This window comes from Hemiscyllium ocellatum, chromosome 15, assembly GCF_020745735.1.
Source record: "Hemiscyllium ocellatum isolate sHemOce1 chromosome 15, sHemOce1.pat.X.cur, whole genome shotgun sequence".
Classification (NCBI taxonomy): domain Eukaryota; kingdom Metazoa; phylum Chordata; class Chondrichthyes; order Orectolobiformes; family Hemiscylliidae; genus Hemiscyllium; species Hemiscyllium ocellatum.
The window spans coordinates 10170562-10193693 of record NC_083415.1 but is presented as its reverse complement, the minus strand read 5'-3'; the positions used below and the strand labels follow the sequence as shown (position 1 = coordinate 10193693).

At 43.0% G+C, this 23132-nt stretch overlaps 1 protein-coding gene across 2 annotated transcripts in view; it reads right to left on the bottom strand.

The window, feature by feature from the left end:
- Positions 1-23132, bottom strand: part of cass4 (Cas scaffold protein family member 4) — a 106933-nt gene that overhangs the window by 61206 nt on the left and 22595 nt on the right. Inside the window, exon 1 of one of the 2 annotated variants that reach the window (XM_060836272.1) lies at positions 9745-9912. The exons of the other annotated variant lie outside the window; for it this stretch is intronic. Within the exon in view, the coding sequence (XP_060692255.1) occupies positions 9745-9846 (102 nt within the window). The 5' untranslated portion in view covers positions 9847-9912. Of the gene's footprint in view, positions 1-9744; positions 9913-23132 lie in introns of those variants that run through there. 2 annotated transcript variants of the gene reach the window in all.

Here is a 23132-nt window from a genome sequence, read left to right as displayed (position 1 = left end):
GGTGGATTAGCCATGGGAAATTGCCCACAGAGTCCAGGGGTGTGCAGGTTGGGTGGATCAGCCATGAGAAATGCAGGGGTATGGGATTGAATCTGAGTGAGATGCTCTTCAGAGGGTTGGTGTGGACTTGAGGGGCCTGCTTCCACACTGTAGGGATTCTATGAACTCTTCTTCAGAAAAGTCCTGAAAAAGAGTCATACATGACTTGCAATGTCAACTCTGTTTTTCTCTCCATAGATGCTGCCAGACCTACAAAGTATCTTCATAATTTTCTGTTCTTGTTTCAGATCTCCACCATCTGCAATACTTGACTTTCTACAAAAGACGGTCAATAATATTCAAGATTTTTTAAAAAACACATTATTCAATGAATGGTTTGGTGTGTGAAATCACTGAAATAAACCTTATCTGGCTTAGAGGCTTTCAATAACTGATAAGATGGTCCAGCAACTTCTGCACACGTCTCAAAACTGTCTCCTCTGACAAGACTAACCTGTAAATGAATGAATAACACAACTGATGGCTGCTGGACCATTGAAACTCATTGTACCAGTAACAAGGACAGACACAGTTTGTGCTGTCCAGAACTTGTACAACCAACACAGATCCAAGTCACATCTTGGATGTGAAAATAACCAAGTATTCTTGCAGCCAGAAACCCTACTCCATTCAACTAACATCACGCATGCTAATGAGATTAGTCACAAATGTTTTTGGCTTTTGTCATGTGCTGGATGAACAGGCTGTGCAAGAGGAAGGAGAACAGAAATTAAAATAATTTAGTATTGCATGAAGTCACATTTCTCAATTTTAAGAAGTTGTATTTCAGAGGGCCTTTACACCTTCCAAAATTGTTACTGACCAATGTGTTGGCTGGTAGTACTGTCTGATGGTCCTAGGATTGACCTCAGTTCCAAGGTAATTTAATTGGTTGATTCAAGCCATTTAGCATTGCATTAAGTCAAGAAGCAAACGATACGTGTTGTACCTGAGGAACTTAAACACATTGCTACACTACTACTATTTTAGATTTTATACTCATTCTCAGGATGTGGCAGTTGCTAGTGAGTCTGTTGTTCCTTTAATATGCCTGCTAAGAATCTGGAGGCCCTTCTTGAACTACTGCAATCAGTGCGGGGAAGGTGCTCCCACTGTTCTGTCAGACAAGGAATTCCAACATTTTGATCCAGAGACAAGTGGAAATTGAGTATTTCCAAGTTTAAATGCTGCGTGACCCGGAGGGGCGTTTAGAGGCAATGTTGTACCATCTGTGTGTGGCCAATATCCACCAAGGTGGTAGAGTGCTGTTCCAGAACAACCTCTGGAGAATGGAATACCTAAAAGCCAAATGGCTGAGCTTGCTTGGTGAGATGAGATTAACTGCCCCTCACATGTAGGTTGCATGTGACCGAATGTGGCATCAAGGAGCCCGAGCAAACTTGAAATCAATGAGAACTGGGAGAAAATTCTCTACCAGTTGCAGTCATGTTTGGGATAAGGGAGATGGTTGGAGTTGTTGGATGTCAATCAGCTCAGCGACAGGACATCGCATCCTTCATGTAGTGTCCTACATGTAGCATCTTCAAATTCTTCATCACCTTCCCTCCTAATACGTTAGCAGTAAGGATGTCTCATGTTTATTGCACCATATTTAGCATCATACACAATTCCTCACATACTGTCCAATATACAAATACAGCAAGACCTTCTCAACATTCAAACTTGGGCTGCCAACTGGTGAGAAACACTCACATCACACAAGTGTCAGGCAATGACCATCTCCAGCAAGAGAGAACCTAACTTATTCTCCTTGGCATTCAATGGCATTACCATTACTGAGTCCCCCACAACCAATATCTTGGGGGTTATCATTGACCAGTATCCAAAGTGGTTAGCTATATAAATATTATGGCTAAAACAAAAGACTGGACAGAGGCTGGGAATTCCACAGCATTTAACTAATCTTCAGACTCCCCAAACCTGCCCTCGCATAAGTCAGGTGCATGATGGAATATTTTCGACCTGCGTGGATGGGTGAAGCTCCAGCAACACTCAAAAAGCTCAACACCACCCAGGACAAAGCAACCCACTAGACTTGCACCACATCCACCACCTTAAGCATTCTCTTCACCACCAACAACATATAGTGTGTGCCAATAATAAGATGCACTGCACACCTCACCAAGCCTCCTGCAACAGCACCTTCCAAACCCATGACCTCTTCCACCGAGAAGAACATGGGAGGCAGATATATGTGAGCGCCACTAAATAAACATTCCACTCCAAGTCATTCACCATCCTGACTTAGAAATATATTGTCATTCCTTCAGTGTCACTGGGTCAAAATCATAGAACTTTCTTCCTAATCAATGCACTTGTCCCTACACTCCATGGACTGCAGCAGTTCAAAAAAGGGATTCACCATCAACTTCTAAAAGGTAAATATGAATTGGCCTTATCAGTAGCATCCCATTCCATGGAAAAAAACATCAATGAAATTAATAGATGTGGATGCTGTATATTTATAGATCGAGAGGTAAAAAAAAGATGTATAACTTAGCTTTCAGATGGTAAGAACAGGGAGCTAACACAAGGAGATAAGGGTAAAGCAAACAGCAGGATAAAGTAGCTTAAAGCAGCCAGGCTATCAGAGGGGCATCACAGCCAAAACTAAGGAAGATAGTCAACCGGAGGTGTTTCCGATCCCTGTCCATTCTCCACAACTGGAAGAGTTGGTGCAGGTTGAAGAAGAATCTGAACTCATACAGAATGAATGGCTGCTTTGGCGTATTGTATGGTATCTGAAGCCGACAGAACAAAGCTCAAGGAAGACGGGATTTCTTCAGCATTTTCTTTAGAATGGGATCATACTGGATAGCAATGTAGAATGTTTTGGGGTAACACTTGTTCCTTGGACATCAATTTTGAAAATTATTAATACATTTTTTGGATTATTTTACCAAATTTGTTTGATTTTTTGGAATATTTCTATTAATGAATGATTCAGTGTTCCTTACAAACCTCTAAAGTATTTTCACTCACTGGGATATCTTGATATAGCTTTTTTTTAAAAATTTGATTTATTATTGTCCTAGGTACAGTGAAAAGTTTTATTTTGCATGTAGTAAAGGCAGATCATACCATACAAAGTGCGTCAGGGTAATGGAACAGAGCAAAGAATACAGTGTTACAGCTGCAGGGAAGGTACACAGAGAGCGAGATCAACATTAAATTCAATGTTTGAATGGTCCATTCAGAAGTCTAATAAAAGCGGGGAGGGTTGGTGTGGACTTTACTGTAGGGATTCTATGATTCTAAAGAAGCTGTTCTTGAGCCTGTTGTAGGTGTCTTTAAGCTTTTGTGTCTTCTGCCCAACAGAAGAATTATGTAACTGGTAACCTGCATGTTTATGTTGCTTCAGTCACTAATTCTAATTTCTTTGTCGTGAAAATATGAAAGAGTAAATCTACCCTGAATATTGTCTTATGATTTAACTGACAAACACAATTGTTAAACTGTGGATAAATGCAATAATAGCTAGATATTTTATTACTGGATGACAGATGTCACACAGTGGTTGCAGACAAGCTGTAGTGGGTGAGAGAAGATGTGCAAGACTGACTAGCTTGGGGTAACTGTGACAACACATCTCCTGGCTACAAGCAAAAGCAGCAGCAGTTACATCTCACTTGCCTCTTGTATTGTAGAAAATACTAAATAGCTCATAACTCTGCACTGAAGCTAAGCTACAGTTAATTTTCTTAGCTGCGATTCATTTCCCCTTTTTTATTACATAAATCGCCTGGCACAATTGATGTCTCAGCACAAATTCCAGACAAGTTCAAGACTAACTTAAGACCACTGGCTTACTTTGTCAATGGTGATAGAAGCTTGGTGAATTTGTTAAAACCCAAAGAAGCTGTTGATTAAATCACTGGAACACAACATTTAAAGATGATTGTTGTGGATGTTATATTCACAATATTTGTCATCCAGATAAAGTGACAGATTGTACAAGTAGATGCAGTAATTCCTTACATAATATTGCAGATTTTTAAAAAAAATTCAAGCTAAATCTTGAATAAAAACTACATCATTTCTGTCACAGATTTAAATTGTCAATTCTGTTCTGTTGTGAATGAAGGGCTATAGGGAACCCTCCATCTAGGGTACATTTGTGTGCAGCCACAGCACAACTCTCTGCTGCCAATAGCCACTTGTCAATAAAATACAAGTGGACAGTCACCACAGGCACACTGCTGTTACTCTGACACAGGGTCACGGGTGTGCACGGAAACAGGTCTGTCCCAACGTCAGCTGTAGCTCTGACTGAATTCCAGCTCGTGTCTGCGTGCATGCTGTCAGAAGGCCAGTCCAACAGCTGATACAACTGCAAGTGGCACCCTGCTTCTGGCCCAGCTTTAGGGATTATGGAGCTGCCATCTGAGACAGCCAGTTGCCTGGTGGCCATGCTCTCGCCCAAATTACAACAATGGTGAACTTGTACTCCGACAGGCAGTCAGTCGGTTTCTATCTTTGGATTCAGCCCTCATGCTCAAGGCCTTTCACCAAACAGTCCTTTTTTGTCAGCATTTCATTTATGTTTTGATCTGCTGTTTATTTTTATGGTTTCCTCTCTGGGAAGATGCTGATTCATGGCAGGAAATGTATTCAGGCAGAAATTACTTACCTGTCTGGCCAGACTGCACCTGATGCAAACTAATTGACACACGGCATGACAGCTAAGAGCCACATATTATTCCAATGATTTCCTCAAGGAATGGTGGCTACTTTTCAACTGGAAACCTTTTTCATTTCCAAAGCCTCCTCAGATTTGTGCACTTCACAGGCATACACACACACACAGAATCATGTACATACAAACACACAAAAAAAACCATCACCACCACACCCATTCTGAACACCCATCTCCCATGCCCTGATATACCTTGCACCCATCTCATACCCATCACCCCAACATACTAATATATCACACACCCATTGATATTCCTCATACCCATCACTCATACACTGATATAGCATCCCCCGCCCCCCCCCCCCCCCCACCCCCGGACACACATAAACACACACTATACAGACATACCTCACACAGATATACCCCACACTGATACACTCATATAGGGTGGCATAATTGCTTAATGGTTAGCACTGCTGTCACACAGCACCAGGGTCCCAGGTTTGATTCCAGCCTCGGGAGACTATGCGCATGGAGTTTGCACATTCTCCCCGTGTCTGCATGGGTTTCCTCTGGGTACTCTGGTTTCTTCCCACAGTCTAAAGACATGCAGGTTACATGAATTGGCCATGCTAAATTGCCCCAAAATGTCCAGGGATGTGCAGGCAAGGTAGATTGGCCATGGGAAATGAAAGGTTGCAGTGATACGGTAATGGGGCGGGTCTTAGTAGGATGCAATTTGGAGGGTCAGTGTGGACTTGATGGGCCGATTGGCCTGATTCCCTACTGTAAGGATTCCATGATTCTATGATTATACCCTACATTGATCTGCCTCTGACAGTTCTGAAGCCAGTGTCTTCCTGACTCTATCGGAATGATGTTCCAGTTTGAAAGTTTTTCAGGTGACTGCCATGCCTCTCTGCTGATTATCCCTTCCACTGAAGCAACCCTGAAAGACCACTTATGGCACCTTCAAATGCTGCTGGAATTAACGCTGCAGTGTTAGCAAAATCAAAAAGAAGTAAGGGCTATTCGTCAACTGAATGTGAGGGGTCTTTCAATCAGAGCCACTAAATTAAGGGGCTGGTTTTTAGGTTGTGGGTTGTATGCTGAGAACTACCCCGTGCTCTTGCTTCAGATCTGCCGCCCCCCTTTCCCTTCGAATCCACCCCCTCCCCTTCACATCACCAAGTTAGGTCCAGCTCATGGGCCTTTGGGATTGCCTTTGACTGCAGCTATGGCCTCCTCTGTGGCTGGCAGTTACAGATGGCCAGAACCTCTGGTCCAATGGGACTGACTGCCTGATGGGGAACTGTTGGCGTGTACCATCCTCAGAAGAGGCAGCTTGGGCCTCACGCTGACTGTCCCGCTGACAGGAAGACCCCCAACAAGAGAAGCCATGTTCTCAGTTTAATATCTCATCCAAAAGACGGCACTTTCAACAATACCATGTCAGCCTAGATGCAGTGCTCTGCTCTCTGGAGTATACCTTCAACTCATGATCCTCAAACTCAGAGACAAAGGTGCCTCACTAATGCGGTCCTAACACTGCCCTGTCCCACACTCCTCAGTATAGCACTGACACATCATACAGCCCTCACCAAACACTGCTAGAACTTCCCCTCTCACTGTAACATTGATATATCTCATACCCCTCAGTTCAACATTCATTATAGTGAGAAGTTAAAAAAATCACACAACATCAGGTCATAGTCCAACAGATTTAATTGGAAGCACCAGCTTTCGGAGCGTTGCCCTTTCTTCAGGTAGTTTACATCAATCACCTGATGAAGGAGCGTCACTCCGAAAGCTAGTGCTTCCAATTAAACCTGTTGGACTATAACCTGGTGTTGTGTGACTTTGTAAACCCCAATCCAACACTGGCATCTCTATATAGTGAGAAGAGGAGTGATATAGTGAAAGTTTCCCAGTATACTCTCCCAACTTTACCTGTGTTCAGCACAACCAGTGAGAATTAACACAACATTTGACCACAGAAGGTATTTTTATTCACCTTTGTGTTATATTAAACTGACTGCATTTCAGGTGCTGTCTGCTTTGCTTCAGTCTCATAACACTGACTTGATGAGCCACTCTCTGTTTTGTTGTCTGTCAGTTCTGTTCAACACATCTCTAAATCTTGCATCCAAAAGGAGACTTCAGTCCAGCAGCAGATAACTCAAACAACTCAGTTAGCAATCAACACTCTGACCTGAGAAACACTCTGATACCTCTCACTGCATTATCTTCAGAAAGGACCAAAGGGCAGACTTATGTTATGGTCATAGAGTTATACAACACAGAAACAGACCCTTCAGTCCAACTAGTCCATGTCCACCATGTTTCAAAGTAAACTAATCACATCTGCCTGCATTTGGCCCATATCACTCCAAACCTTTCCTATTCATACACTTACCTAATTGTTGTTTAAATATTGTAACTAGACCTGCAACCATTACTTTCTCTGATGGTTCATACCACACACAAACCACTCTGTGTAAAAAAGTTGCTCCCATGTACTTTTTAAATCTTTCTCCACTCTTGCCTTAAAAATATGCCCCCTAGTTTTGAACTCCCCTACCTTAGGGAAAAGACTGTGGCTATTGAGTGGACAGCACGGTGGCACAGCAGTTAGCACTGCTGCCTCACAGCGCCAGTGAGCCGGGTTCAATTCCCGCCTCAGGTGATTGACTGTGTGGAGTTTGCACATTCTCTCTGTGTCTGCGTGGGTTTCCTCCCACAGTCCAAAGATGTGCTGGTCAGGTGAATTGGCCATGCTAAAATGCCCGTAGTGTTAGGTAATGGGGTAAATATAGGGGTATGGGTGAATTGCGCTTCAGCGGGTCAGTGCAGACTTGTTGGGCCAAAGCGCCTGTTTCCACACTGTAAGTAATCTAATTTACCTTAGCTATGCCCCTCATGATTTTATTAACCTCTTCAAGGTCACCCCTCAACCTCCTGTGCTCCAGTGATAAATACTCAGCCTATCCAAAATACTTTCATAACTCAAACCCTCCATTCACAGCAAAATCTTGAAGCAATAGAGTTTGCATATTGCACTCTTTATTGATACATTGCCCAAAATACTGGAATTGATGCTTACATTCACCACAGAATAGGAAACACAGTCTCTGATTTGGCCCATCACTTCACCACACTCAGTATGTGTCAACATGGAGACTAAGGATTCAACTTCCCACAAAGTCTGGCCGTTACACCACTCAGAGCTTCACAGTAACAACATCTGAACATAATGTTTTGCATGTTCTTGTTGTCGGCTGATGACAACAATAGGTTGAGTAAACACTTCCCGGCTTCTAAGCTGGACCCATGAAGATTTATGTAATATCCTGCATGAGATCAAAATGCCCCGAACCATTTCATAGTTAGTGATTCACCGTCAGGGTTGTATTGCAATGAAACACAGCAGTCACTTTGTACACAGCAGGTTCCCACTAACTGCAATGTGATGGTGACCAGATGTTTTAATGAAGTCGGTTGAGTATTAAGTATCTGCCAGGTCAGCGGGACAACTCCCCAGTTTTCTTCATTTTACATCTACCTACTCAGTAAAATGTTCCTCCTCAGAAGTACAGCTTCTTCCCTATTGCACTAAAATGGCAGTCTGAATAAAGTTCTATTAATTGCATGCTGAACTGCAAACATTTAGCAAGTTTTCAAAAAGAAGAAATGTCCCTGCCCAGCTCTCATGCTAAATTTGGCTGCATTCTGGCCTGACTGAAAATGCTGGTCACCCCAGTATTTATAACCTGCACATCTGAGCCCAGGCGAGTATCAGTCTCAAATTGAACCGCCACAGAATAAGGTCCTCTGTTTTGACCTTGTATATTTCCAGAGGGGGTGATTGGGCAAGAGCAGAAACTCTGCCACATCTTTCCTTCTCTGACCCAGGGCTGCCAAGACCAGGGATCGATGTTGTTAGCAGTGGTTAGCTAAGTCTGTACAGACCAGGTATCGAACCTGGGAACTCACAGAGTCTCTACTAAGCAGACATCTCGTGCACGGTCTCGGAGCCACACAGCAGCCATGGAGGGGACAGTGACAGAGGCACTGAAGGCAACTTGCGTGCCCAGCTTTGTAGCTACTGAATCTCGTGTTAAAGGAGGAAAACGCATAGCCAGGGAAACAGCAAAAAGAAAGGGATGATACCGAGTGTTTGGCTGAAAATGACTGTGAAGGAGACCGCTGGGTCCAGATCTGAAACATTAACTCAGATCTCTCTCCACAGGTGCTACTGGACTTGCTGACCTTTTCCAGCAATATTTGTCCCTATGAAGCACACGTACGAGCAGGTCTGGAGTACTGAACCCACTTCGTGTTTTTCTCTGGAACAAATGTCACTGAACACCAAGTACAAAGAGTTGAGTTTACATAGCACCACTTTCAACTTCAGGATGTCTCATTGGATTTTGCAGTCAACCGAGTGAAGTAGGAAATGCAGCAGCCGATTTACATACAGCAAGCCCCAACAACACAAATAAGGAGATAATCCATTTTAACGTTGTCAGCTGAGGGACAAACATCAGCAAAGATACCGGGGAGAATTTCCCTTGAAATAATGGTGTGGGATTGTTTATAATCCCACCTGAGAGCAGAAAAGCGAGCCTCAATTTGACATCTCGTCTGAAAAGCAGCACCTCTGACACTGTGTTGTAATTTTATATCAATGCTGGTACACTGGCCTGGATAGACTAACTCAGCTCAGAGATTAAACCTGTCTAGTTTGCATGCTTGAACGATAAAACTGCATCTAAAATTACCAACTGTCTAATGCAAACATTTTATCAGTGGGTTTTAGTTTCCTACTGCACTAAGAAACTGATGCCCATTTATAAATTTTGTTTGCTCAGAATCCAACCTTTGGCTAACCAACACATTGATGCCTTTGCACAGGATAGCAAACAACCAGAGAAATAGTGATACTTTTCAGCATTTTACTGCGGATAATTACCCTGTTCATATCAAACAGGAAATACTACTCTTAAACCATTTCTAATACAAGAGGGGCAGGAGAGATAAATACTTACTGTGAACTTCATTTTCCATCTCCAACTCCAGCTCATGTTCCCCAGTCCATGGTGTTGCACCAAAGAACATATCCAGTCAGAGAAGGGGACAAAGCAATGCATCTAGCTTATTGAAAATTGAACATTTCTTTTCCCCCCCCCGTTTCTCCTTCCTTTCTTGGTTATTGTGGACTGATTGTTTCTTGGAAGTTATCTTGAATAAGTGCCTCTTTGCTCTTTTCACTGCTGACCTCATTGAGTGACTGGCTTTTACTACCATGGAGCCTCAATGGGCTTATTTCCATAAGAAAACACAGCTGACATTCCAATTGGCTCAGTGTAAGGCCTCATGCAGATGAGGGGGCCTGGGAGTCATTACATTCAGATATATAAGACACCAACAGGCGCACTCACACACACAGTCATGTCGCCTGTCACAGGGAATGCTGTGGGAGGCTATCCCCACTGAATACCGAATTCCTGTTGCTCTATGTCTCATTCTTTTGTTTAAATTCTGTACACTATTCAAACGTTCTGGCTTTGTTTTCTTCCCTTTTTTGCTAGAGAGCTATTATTTCAGTCAGCAGTTGCCTGCTGGATTCATCACTCCAGTTGTCACTCAGCAAGGGTGGGCCTGGACAGTGCTCATTGGTGTGCTATTTGGCATTGGGTGGCATCGCAACAAAGGCCCAATCCACATCTCATTTCTTAGATTTTGATATGTGCATGTTGGCTGCCGCACTTCCTTCATTACTCTACCTCAATGGCTACAAAGCACATTAGGAAATGGGGTCATTAAAGAGGCTGTGTCAATGCAAGTTCATTCTTTATCTCCCAACCGATGTGCCAGCTTTCAAATGAGTCTTCTGTATGTGGTGCAGGAACCCATTCCCTTTGCTGCTCCTCCATGTTCTTTGCAGAACCTAAAAAATGACATAATGTACAGCTAACCTATTTCGATCGAATTACAATGCATATACAGGGAGGCAGTGTTGATGTGACTGGGCTAGTGGTTAGAACACCATGTCGATGTTCTGTGGGCATGGGTTTGAATCCCACCATGGCAGGCGGTGATATTTGAATTCAGTAATTTTCTAGAATAAAAAGCAATTGTTGCTCCTGGTTCACTTTAAGGAGGGGAATCTGACATCCTTACTCGGCCTGGCCTGCACATAACTCCAGATACACAGCAAACTGGCTGATTCTTAACAACCTTCTATGAAATTAGGCAAAGGTAATAATGGCTAGAGATGCCCAAATTCCATGAGAAATAGAATAAAGTACAGGACATTCAGCCCATGCCGATATTTATACTCCTCTTGTTCCTCATAAACCATTACTGTATTTCCTTCTCCACCATGTCTAACTTCTCCTAAATATACTTATTCACCTCAACTACCCCTTGTGGTACCAAGTTCTGCATATTTATACCATTTCTGAATAAAGACATTCCTCTTCAGTTCCCTATTGTTATGTTAGTGATTGTTTGTGGGAATATTGATTGAAACATAAATCCTGAGACCAGGACATGGGATAACTCCACTACTGTTCATCCAAGTTGTGTCATGGGCCGTTAATGTCCATGTGAGAGGAGGAATAGGATCACAGTTTTACATCTCAGCCAAGTGACAGCACCTTTGACAATTCTGCCCCTCACTCATCAATGGATTGAAGAGTAGTCCAGCAGTGAGAGCTCTTAGTCCCATATTTGGCTTCGTGTAGATTGCCAGAAACTGCTCACATTAGGCATTATCAACATTGGCAATCTCTGATGGATTGGGAGCAACCAGTAGGGAGAGGACTTGACTTGATTTAAGGGAAGGTCCTGGGTTTTACCAATTACCTTCGCAGGTGATAGTCAAAACTACCCTCTTTCTAAAGCAGGGCACCAAATCTAGGAGGAAACAATTGGCTGGGCGTTCAGTGATTTTATGGTCCTGTTTCAATCAGTTTCTGAGACCAGCAACCACGAACCAATTCCCAATGTTTACACGGTTACAGCTGAATGCCTTATCTCTGTGAGTGGTTTCTCCATAGGGGTGAGGAGAGTAAGTGATTTGAAATAACGTGTCCTGCCATTCACTCAGCACTTCAATTGAGTCTTCTGTATGTGGTGCAGGAACCCATTCCCTTTGCTACTCCTCCATGTTCTTTGCAGAACCTAAGAAATGACATAACGTACAGCTAACCTATTTCGATAGAAGCACATAGAATATACAGGGGAGGCAGTGTTGATGTCACTGGGCAGCTAATGTCCTGTTACACAGACCTTGAGGATTTTATATTGCATCCTGAGTTTGTGATTTAATCCTTTTGCTTTCCCTTATAAACATTTATTGATTGTCTCTCGCCTGCACTAGGTTCAGAGCCTGATGTCCCATTTACAGTGATAAGTCTGATTCAGAATTTACCCATTTTTATCATGAGGAACATGATCATGAGAAACAGGGCAGAAATAGGCCATTTGGCACATCAAACATGCGTTCCATTGAATAAGGTCATATTAATCTGATTTTCACCTTAACTCCACTTTCCTGTCTGCCTCGACTTCCTCATCAATCAAAATGCTGTCCAGTTTAGGCTTAAATATACTCAGCAACCAAGACTTCACTGTTCCCTGTGGACTAGAATTCCAAAGAGTAATGAAAGAAAAACAAATCTCCTCATCTCCATTCTAAATGGGAGCTCCCTTATTTTTAAATTGTGCCCCTAGTTCCAGACTTCCCCATAAGGGACACATCCACTCAGTACCCATTCTGTCAAGCCCCCTCAGAATCTTACATGCTTCATGAACATTATTTCTCATTTTTCTAAACTCCCAGGAATACAGGCCCAATCTGTACAACCTTTCCCCATAAGACAATCTTCTCATCCCAGGTGTCAGCTTTATGAACCTCCTCTGAACTCCTTCCAATGCTCTTACTAAGTGCTCATACCAAGAAACAATGACAGCAACAATTGTGTTTCCAGAGGTTTAAATGGCTGATGTCCAAGCTGAAAGTATTGAGAATATTAGGGTGTAAACAGTTATGTTTTTATCTATCCATTTACTTCCCAGACAGAATAAGGCTGAGGTCTAAAAATAGCAACTCAGCATTTCTACTTCGATGTAAGGCCCATGTGATTCACATTGCAGCACAAATAGACTTTGTGAAGGGGAGTCATTAGGAAGACATTGTGAAATCATGTTACAGGCTTTCTTCAAGTTATTCCTGAAATTCATAGTCAGATTAGCATACCAAGATCCAGGAGAAAAAGGGAGAGCAGCTAATGGCTGAGGGTATCTATAGCTCACTGTGCAGGTTTGTGAGTTAGAGCTCAAACTTCAACTGAAAAGACCAAATTCATGAGGGTTTTAAAAGAGGCTGGAAGATTAGGCTAGCTTGCTGCAGAGACTGAATTGCCAGGAAACCTCCTCACTGTGAAAGGCAGTTCGGGGGTTAAAAGTTTCAAGACTATGAAAGGAAAAGAATAGAAGTTAACCATCAGGAGCTAAAAATCACTTTGGACGAGGTGTATGAAAGTTGAATGACCACGTGAGGCACAGTGTAAATTGTATCTGTGAAGTGGGTTCATGTATATGTTAAAGGCAAGAAGGGAAAGTTCTGTTGTGTAGTTTAGACAATAAACTGTCTTCAACAACAGTGTTTCATCAATAGTGCTGTTAGACTCTTTGTTACAAGACAAGGCTTAAACATAAAATCTTGTGAGATCTTTTTAGCTTTCAACTGGAATTTTGAATTTATTTTTAAAAGTTACAAACTGTATAGAGTCTTCCTCGTGTAGTTTCACCGATGCTTTGTACATTTACAGCAAGACCTCCCTACTTTTACTCTCTATCCCCTTTGCAAAAAGGGCTAACATTCTATTTGTCTCTTTAATTATTTGCTGTTTCTGCATTCAAGGTTTTTTGCGATTCATGTACAAGCTCATTTAGATCTCTAAGCAACAGTGTTCGGTAGTGTGGGAAAAAGATTGGCCATCCTGCCCCCCCACCCCCACACACAGCATAGCCACATAAAAAACACAGAAGCTGGCCTCCAAGAAATCAAGCCTGCCAACACATACAGAACACACCCACAATGCCCCAGTTTTGGCCAAACAGGCTAACAAATAAACCAGACATGGTCAAGCTATTCCGAAACCAGAGAATACAGTTCCCAAATAACCTTCACAGTAAAGCTTCCAGCCTCGATTAAAACTGCGGTTCCAATACCCTAAGGGTAAGCTCATTTCCCACTGAAACCGATACCACATAAACGAAGAGGCAGACCGAGAGAGCCCGGAAGACTTTGCTCGCAGGAGGAACACAATGGACACACCTGAATGCCAGGAGAAGGAACATGTACACATATTCGCGCAGACCAGAAATGCAATGAAGAATCCTCCAGAAGACATTCTCACCCACTCACGGAGATGGCTGGAATCTCCTGTGCAAATTATAAATGAATTGCTGCTGCTGGATGCTTGATTAATTTCCATTCCAATTTACTCTTGTTTGAATCACTTTACTGTAACTGCTTTACAATTATCACCTTTGTGTTGTACTCCTATAATGCATACCTGCACCTGTTATTCTAGATTAGATTCCCTACAGTATGGAAACAGGCCCTTTGGCCCAACAAGTCCACACTGACCCTCTGAAGGGTAGCCCACCCAAACCCTATTCCCCTACCATACATTTACCCCTGACTAAGGCACCTGACACTCTGGGCAATTTAGCATGGCTAATTCACTCAACCTGTGCATCTTTGGATTGGGGGAGGAAACGGGAGCACCCGGGGGAAACCCACGCAAACACGGGGAGAATGAGCAAACTCCACACAAACAGTCACCTGAGATGGGACTCGAACCAGTGTGAGGCAGCAGTGCTAACCACTGAGCCACCGTGCCGCCCCGTGGTCTTCTGGGAAGAACATTCTGTCCATCTGTGCAGAGAATCAGTTCTGTGTCAGCCTGGTCAATTTCCCTTCCACGATATCACTTTGCTTAATAAACCACTTGTCAATTTCACCATGACCCTCGTTTGTGGTCTCCGATTCGTTGAACTGAATTTCTCCGACAGGTTGTTTCTCTTTTTTAAATAAAATAGTGCTTTTTTATTCCTTCTGTGTGGGTTTCTTCTGGATGCTCTGGTTTTCTCCTGCAGGTTAGGTGGACTGGTCATGCAAAATTGCCCATAGTTTCCAGGGATGCGCAGACTGGGTGGATTAGCCATGAGAAATGCAGTGTTACAGGGATCGGGCAGGAGGGTGGGTCTGGATTGCTTACTCTTCAGAGGGGTGTTATGGATTCGATGGGCCAACTGGCCTGCTTCCACACTGTAGGGATTCTATGATTCTATGAGTCCTGGCAAAGTGGATGACTTTATAATTGCCTACATTACATTCTATCTGCAATTTTTTTTTCTCATTTACTCAACCTGTCTATATCCTCTTGCAGACTCTTTGTATCTTCTTCACAAGTTGCTTACCTACCTGTTTTTGCATCCTCAGCAAATCTAGCTTCAGTTCAATCCGTCCCTTCATCCAACTCTTTTCCATAGATCATAAATAATTGAAGCCCCAGCACTGACCCCGTGGCAATGACTCATTTATTCTAACTCCCTGTTTCCTATTAATTCGCAAATCCCTGATCCACACTACTGGGACCGTGCCAGAAATTAGCGAGGTTTAGAAAATTGCAACTAAGGCATCCACAATCTCTGCAGTCACTTTGTTTCAAACCTAGCATGCATGAAATCATGTCCAAGGGACATGTAAGTCTTTAGTTCCACTAGCTTGTCAAGCATTTTTTGATATCATAGAATCATCTCAAAAATTCAAATTCCAGAAATGATAATAAATGTATAATTCATATTTATCACAGAACGAGACAAAATCTGAAACCACTTTGAAGTAAAGATGCAGATAGAATTCCTCCAGTGTGGAAGCAGGCCATCAAATCCACACTGATCCTCTGAAGAACTCCCACTCAGGACTTACGCTCTACCCTATCCCTGTAACTCTACATTTTCCATGGCCAATCAATCCAGTGTGCAAACCCCTGAACGCTATGGGCAATTTATCATGGTGAACTCACCTAACCTGCATATCTGTAGGAGGAAACCAGTGCACCCAGAAGAAACCCACACAGATATGGGAGAACATGCAAACTGTACATGGACAGTCACCTGACGATCAAACCTGGGAGTCTGACACTGTGATGCAGCAATGTGCCATCATGCCACCCTCTATTTTCTCTATGATCATGATTGTTTAAAGATCCTCCTTCTTTTGTTTTGCACCTTGCTAGTCTACTATTTGCGTTTTACTGTGAAGACTGATAGAAAATGTTTGTTCAAAGTCTCAGCCGTTTCCTTGCTTCCCATTATTAACACTCCAGTCGCAATCTTTAATGACCAATGCAAACTTTAGCTGCTCTGTTTTACAGTCAGTTTACTGTATGCTTTTACATTCCTTACTAGTTTTCTCTCATATTCCAATTCTTTCTTCTTCTTTGGATGGGAGACCTCATACTTTGTAATTCAAGATATAATTTTATTTAAAGCATGAATTTTCTTTTGTAAGCACCTTCCAAATCCATGGCCTCAGTCCCAAGAAGAAGGGGAGCAGAAACATGGGAACAGCATTAACTACAAGTTCCCTTCCAGGCCATACACTTTACAAGACTTGGAAAAGTATCATCATTCCTTCAGTGTAAAAATCCTGGAATATCCAGGACTGGGTGCACCCAGACCATATGGGCTGCAGCAATTCAAGAAGGAGGCTCACCATCACATTCTCAAGGGCATTTAGGGTTGAGCTATAAATTCCAGCCTAATTATTAACGCCTATATCCTGTGAATACAGTGGACATTCTTCTTTTGCAGCCCTGGATAATTTTCAGTCTCCTGAATCCAACTGGCATCGAACCAATTACCTAATTGATTTTGATCAAAGCTCACAAAACAAAAATGCTAATTATGTTTTCCCTCCTCCACAGATGTTCTCATAGCTGCTCAGTATCTGCAGCACTTTCTGTTTGTATGTCTCAGTGCTGCCCTGCCCACCAAGCTGATTGTTAAGGGAATGTCTCTAAATTACATTGTCATACTAGAAGGGAAAACTGCTACTACTTATCAGATTGCCCCAAAGCAGTCTACAACCACTGTTCCTTTTGAATTGTGGTTTCTATTATAATACAGCAAAACATGGTAGCCAACTATGCAATGCAAGATCCCACAAACAACAATGTGATTTTAAAAATCTAGATATTCTATGTTGGTTGTTGAGGGATAAATAATGATCAGGTATTTGGAGTTTTAGCTTTTAGAAATATGTCAATGTGTTCATGGGAACAGAAGGAGGCTATTCTGCACCTCCAGCTTGTTCTGCCATTCAGTCAAATCATGGTGGCACAATAGTATTCACTGCTGCCTCAGAGTACCACGGGCAAGGATCCGAGTCTACCCTCGGGTGACTGTCTGCGTGGAGTGTGCATGTTCCCCCCGTGTCTGCATGGGGTTTCCTCCAGGTGTTTCAGTTTCCTCCCACAGTCCAAAGATGTGTCGGTTAAGTGAATTAGCCACACTAAATTGCGCCTAGTATCCGGGGAAGTGTAGGCTAAGTGGATTAGCCATGGGAAATGCAAGGTTATGGGGATGGTGTGGGGGTGCGGCTGGGTAGGATGTTCTTTGGAGGGTTATGGGGATAGAGTAAGGGGATGGGAGTGTCGGTAAAGGCTTGCTTCGATACTGTAAAGACTCTATGACTGATCTGCATCCTTACTTCAAACTGGTTTCAGATTTTGTTTCATCTGTGATAAAAGATCATTATACATTTCCATCATTTTTGGAATCTGCGTTTTTAAAATAGAAGTAAACTTTTGGACTTTTGTCAGTTTCTTGAAGGTGACATTTTTATAAGATCAGAAGTTCACTTGGAACTGTAAAAGAGGGACATAATTTCCAGAAATTCTTAGAAGGATACCTGTGGTGTTAATGATGGAATGCTTACATTGCTGAGTTTATAACAGACATGACAGTATATCAATCAAATTAGAGGCCATGTATTTAACTTGTGACTTCAGTTCAGTGGTAACAGAAGTTGAGTTAAGAGGAAAGAACAGTTTCTTCTTTGCAGTTTTAATTTGTAGAATCACCAAGTTGTGAGAGTGTATGAGAGTTGACAAGCTAGCACAACTGAAAAGAGCTTTAGCCTATCCAATTTTTTTTAAAAAAAAGATTCACGCTGAGAAAATAGTTTGAAAATTATCTCAGCAGTCAAGAAGGAAACCTGAAAAGAGTCAGATGAGTAAGTAATTACAGAATTGAGAGCAGATGCAGCAAGTAATTAAGAAAACAAACTGCTTTTCGTAGGGGGCTTGGAGTTTGGTAGTCCTGTTACAATTATACAAGGTGCTGATAACAACGTACTTGGGGTATTATGTGCAGTTCTGTCCCCTTATTTAAGTAAAGGATATGTAAGAAAGCATGGCGGAACTTCAAATGAGGGTCACTGGGCTAAAGTCTGGATGACGGGATTGAATTGTCAAGAAGAGCTAAAAGAGTTATTTATTAAAATTTGGAAGAATAAGAGTTTTTTTATTCACTCATGGACGTGGGCGTCACTGGCTGGGTCAGCATATATTGCCTGCGCCTATTTGTGCTTGAGAAAGTGGTAGTACTTTTTTGAGCCGCTGCTTTCCCTGTGTGGTAGGTTGACCCACAATGCACTTAGGAAGGGTATTTTGACCAAGCAACAGTGAAGGAACGTCAATATATTTTTCCAAGTCAGGATGGTGAGTGGCTTGAAGGGGAATTTGCAGGCGGTGGTGTTAGCATGTATCTGCTGCCTGTTTCCTTCTAGATGAAGTGATTATGGATTTGGAAGATGCTGAGGATTTTTGGAGAATTATTGAAGCATTAAGAATCCTGAGGGGACTTAACAGGGTAGTAGTTGAGAAAATGTTTTAAATGAATCTCAACTTGGGCAAAATAGTTACAGAATGAGAGGATGCTCATTTAAAACTGAGAGGTGAATGATTTAAAGGTAAATGAACATCTAGATTTGCTGGGAAGAGAACTCCTGAGAATATGAAGATTAGAACACTGAAAGTATTTCAAGAAGAAATGGGTAGATTTTTGAAATATTGGGAAGTTGAAGGACATGGTGAATTGGCACAAAATAAGTGTTAAAGCCTGGACCAAATCAGCCATGATCTTATTGAACTGCAGAGTGGGCTTGAGGGGCCAAAGTACCTCCTCCTGCTCCTATTTCCTATATTCTAAACAGTGCAGTTAAATTACTTCAAACTTCTAAATTCTCCTCAAGCCTAGTCAATATAGTCAGTCCTTAAAATCCAACCCTTGGAGTCCTAGTAAGTATCATCGAATCAACATTGACTGTGATCAAGCCATCCTTTCAAAGGTGCTGTGCCTGGAATGGTATATAGCTCTCCAGAGGATACATTTTATCCAGTGGATGGAGTCTCTATCCTCCCACTGTAAATGTTAGTAAAATCCTGCTTGCCTTGAGTTGCGGCTCATTCCATAGTAATTTACCAAAGGTCAATTATATTGAGGGAGTTAATATACTCCCAACAGAGGAACGGCCAGCATCTCTCTTGTCCCAGCAACATACTGGAAGTGCTGGCCACTGCTGGAACTCTGGATTAGTGGTGCTGGAAGAGCACAGCAGTTCAGACAGCATCCAAGGTGCAGCGAAATCGACATTTTGGGCAAAAGCCCTTTGGCTTTTGCCCGAAACGTCGATTTCGCTGCACCTTGGATGCTGCCTGAACTGCTGTGCTCTTCCAGCACCACTAATCCAGAATCTGGTTTCCAGCATCTGCAATCATTGTTTTTACCACTGCTGGACTCCACACATATTCCCTGAGGTAAAGAGGCTGGGACTCCAAACCAAGGCAAGTCTGGAGTATCACAGGGGCCTGATGAGATAGATGGGGGCCGGAATAGAGAGGGACAGGGGATAAGGGAAATACATGGTGAGGAAATCTGGGGAGGTGTCCAAACTGGAAGAATATTCCAACCTCTCATCCACAATACCTCTACCAGCTTGCCACCAGGCTGCCCTATTACAATTTCACAAGAGACTTGAGCAACAAGGGAGGCATGGTGACCATACCCTCATCACTACCATGGTTCATATGGTGATTCCAGGGAGCAGCAAGAACAGGAACATATTAAAGAAAAACAGACATGGATCCTGGACCTTACTCCAACCAGATGGCACCAACCAACCTGAAGAAGTTGGGAGTGGTTCTGACTGGTAGGTAGCCATTCACAAATTTCTTCTGGACATTTAATGCATTTTCAAATCAGTTGGATTTCAATTTTAGATAAAAGCGTAGTTTTCCCAGGCTTTGGTCTGTCTCAGCAAGTTAACTGCTTGCTTGTGGGATAATGCTTTGCCTGACTGGCTGCATGTTTCCGAATTGGTCACTTCAAAGGTGGTCCCAAAGTGCTTTGGATTTGTAAATGTGAGCTCTTTCTGACCCACAAAATTAAATGCAACATTTAGCCAAAAATATCTGGCTGATATCCTGGGAGACAGAACAGTGATCAGACCCAACCCATGGATTGATTCAGCTTGAACTGATGTTGGAGTTTCCTGCCTTCATGTAGCCTGCCTAAATATGGGCAAACCTCTGGTTTCACTACAACCATTTTAGCCATGTTATAAAGACAGTTTATTGATGTGGTGAAGGCCTGAAACTGGACTGAGTGATTTCCCCAGAGAGTCATCCATTGACTATTTCTATCATTGGCTTATGCCCGAAATGTCGATTCTCCTGTTCCTTTGACCTGTTGCGCTTTTCCAGCAACACATTTTTAAGCTATTTCTATCATTGACTATTTTGGTTCCCTCACAGGGTCAACTGCTGAACTCCTTTAAAATGTGCTTCAAGATGGCAGAGCTGGCAGTGTGAGAGGTGTTTGGGCCCTGACCCCTGTGCTTCCCCTCACGTGACTGACCACATCCTTTTTTCTTTTCTTCATACTTTATTTTCATTTAACTTTTGAATCAACTTCATCCTTTCTTCTTCCTGCAGCTGCAGTGGTGGAGAAAGGTGGGAGGAAGCTGTTGAACGGCAGATCCAGTCCGTTCCCCGTTGCTGTGGTGCAGCCATTCCAGTGTCGATGAATTTGGGTTCTGTTCCTTCCTGCTAATGTTTTGACGGCGTCTGCAGCAGCAGAGGAGCAAATGATCTCACAGTCCTCGGGAGTTAATTGGGATATTGAGATAGGCCTCAGTCCTTGAGCATTGCGACAGCCTCCTAGCTATGGTGGTAGTTGCAGTATTGGCTGCCATGAGGCAGCTTTGGCAGAGCTGGCCTTCTGAATCTGGTTAGCCATGGTGGAGGCTGCTTCACTGTGCTTCATCCTTAGGGTGTTGCAAAATTGAGAGACAGCTTTGGCGGCTGCTTAGTATTTTATTTTAGAATCCCTAAAGTGTGGAAACTGGCCCTTCAGCCCAACGAGTCCACACTGACCCTCCAAAGAGTAACCTAATGAGACTCATTCCCCTACATTTACTTCTGACTCATGCACCCAACCTACACATCCCTGAACACTACGGACAATTTACATTGTCAATTCGCCTAACCTGAACATCTTTGGATTGTGGAAGGAAACCGGAGCACCCGGAGAAACCCATGCAGACATGGGGAGAACATGCAAACACTACACAAACAGGCGCCTGAGGCTGGAATCGAACCTAGGTGCCTGGCTCTGTGTGGCAGCAGTGCTAACCACTGAGCCATTGCGCAGCATACTGTATGCCACTGAGGAAATCAAGAAGTTAGGATGGAGGAGATCCAAGATGGCGGCGACTCAGCAAGTCTGAGTTTACAGTGCTCTTCCCAAAACCTGGGTAAAGTGAGTTACTCACCCCCACCACACATACCAAACCACCCAAAAAAATTTTCTAACCTTAACTAGCTGTTTACTATTATATTTAAGCAGTTTAATATTAAGTGGATAATGAGTAAACCAAAGGGATCCCGCAGCTCTCAGAAAACAAAGACCCCCCCCCACCCTCCTCTCCTCCTCCAGCTGCAGCTGATGTAAAAACAGGCCTTGAAGAGATGATTGCCAGGCTGGAAACGACACTCGTCAATTTCATCACAGAATCCAGACAGAGATGGAATGCATTCGAAGAAAAGTTACAAAAGTACAGCCAGGCTCTCGAGGAATTACAGGGCCGAGTGGAGGGGGCGGAGCTAAAGGCCACGACCTCCGAGGCTGCAGCACAAACAGCTGCAGAACAGGTGCGAGCTCTGGAGCAGAGAGTCCGGGCCTTTGAAATCTACATGGATGACCTGGATAATAGAAATCGGAGAAAGAATATCCGTCTTCTGGGCCTCCCTGAACAAGAAGAGAAGGGACAGTTAGTAGTATTTCTGGAGCGATGGTTGCCCCAGCTTTTAAACCTGGGGGCTGAAACTGACCGGGTAAGGGTGGAGTGGGCCTACCGGGTCGCAGTACGCGGATCTGGCTCAAACCAGCGCCCACGCCCGGTCCTGTTCCGGCTGCAGAGTTATAGGGAGAGGCAGATACTCCTGGACGCCTCCAGAAAGCTTGGAAAGGATCCTAAAGCTATGATTCATGAAGGATCCAAGATTATGTTATTTCAGGACTTCTCCCCGGCTTTGGCACGAAGGAGGAAGGCGTTTGATGAGGTGAAGAAATGTCTACGGAACTTAAATATTCAATACACCTTACGCTACCCAGCGACGTTATGCTTTAACCACGAAGGATCCGAGTATAATTTTAGATCACCAGAAGAGGCTAAGGAACTTTTAGACTCGTTTAAATAAATCGTAAGAGACAATTTATGTTGGCTTGCCTCTTCCACACTCCGTGGGGAGAAATGGATACTTTACTCTACTTTACTTTTGCTTCTGGGAGCAGGGTTGTCTTCCCTTGCTATTTTATGTTATTATACTTAACTGTAATTTGTTGGAGTTGTAATTTTATAGTTATGGGTGTTTGTATGTGGCATTGATGCTATCAGATATACTCAGGTATGGGTGGGGAGGGGTGGGGGTGGGGCGCTCACTGTTAACTCTAGCTCGGTATTATATCTAAATCCTATTAAGGAGCGCCCGGGTCAAGGGTGGGACACTGTTTGGGAGAGGATATGGTGGACCTTTAGAAAGGAAGTAAGGCCCCCTGAGAATAAGGGGGAGGATCTCCATTCAAACATGTTTTTTTTTGTTCTTATTGTTTGGAAATAGTTTCCTTTTTATGAAACTGTTATGAGTGTATTAGAGAACTTTTTTCTTGTTTGAAGGATGTAAGTGACTCAACTATACACTCTGGATAATTGTGGATTAGATTAGTAGTTAACTGAGTTTCATTGTTTTTCTTTCTTCTTTAGTATCATTCCTTTGAATTTTGATGA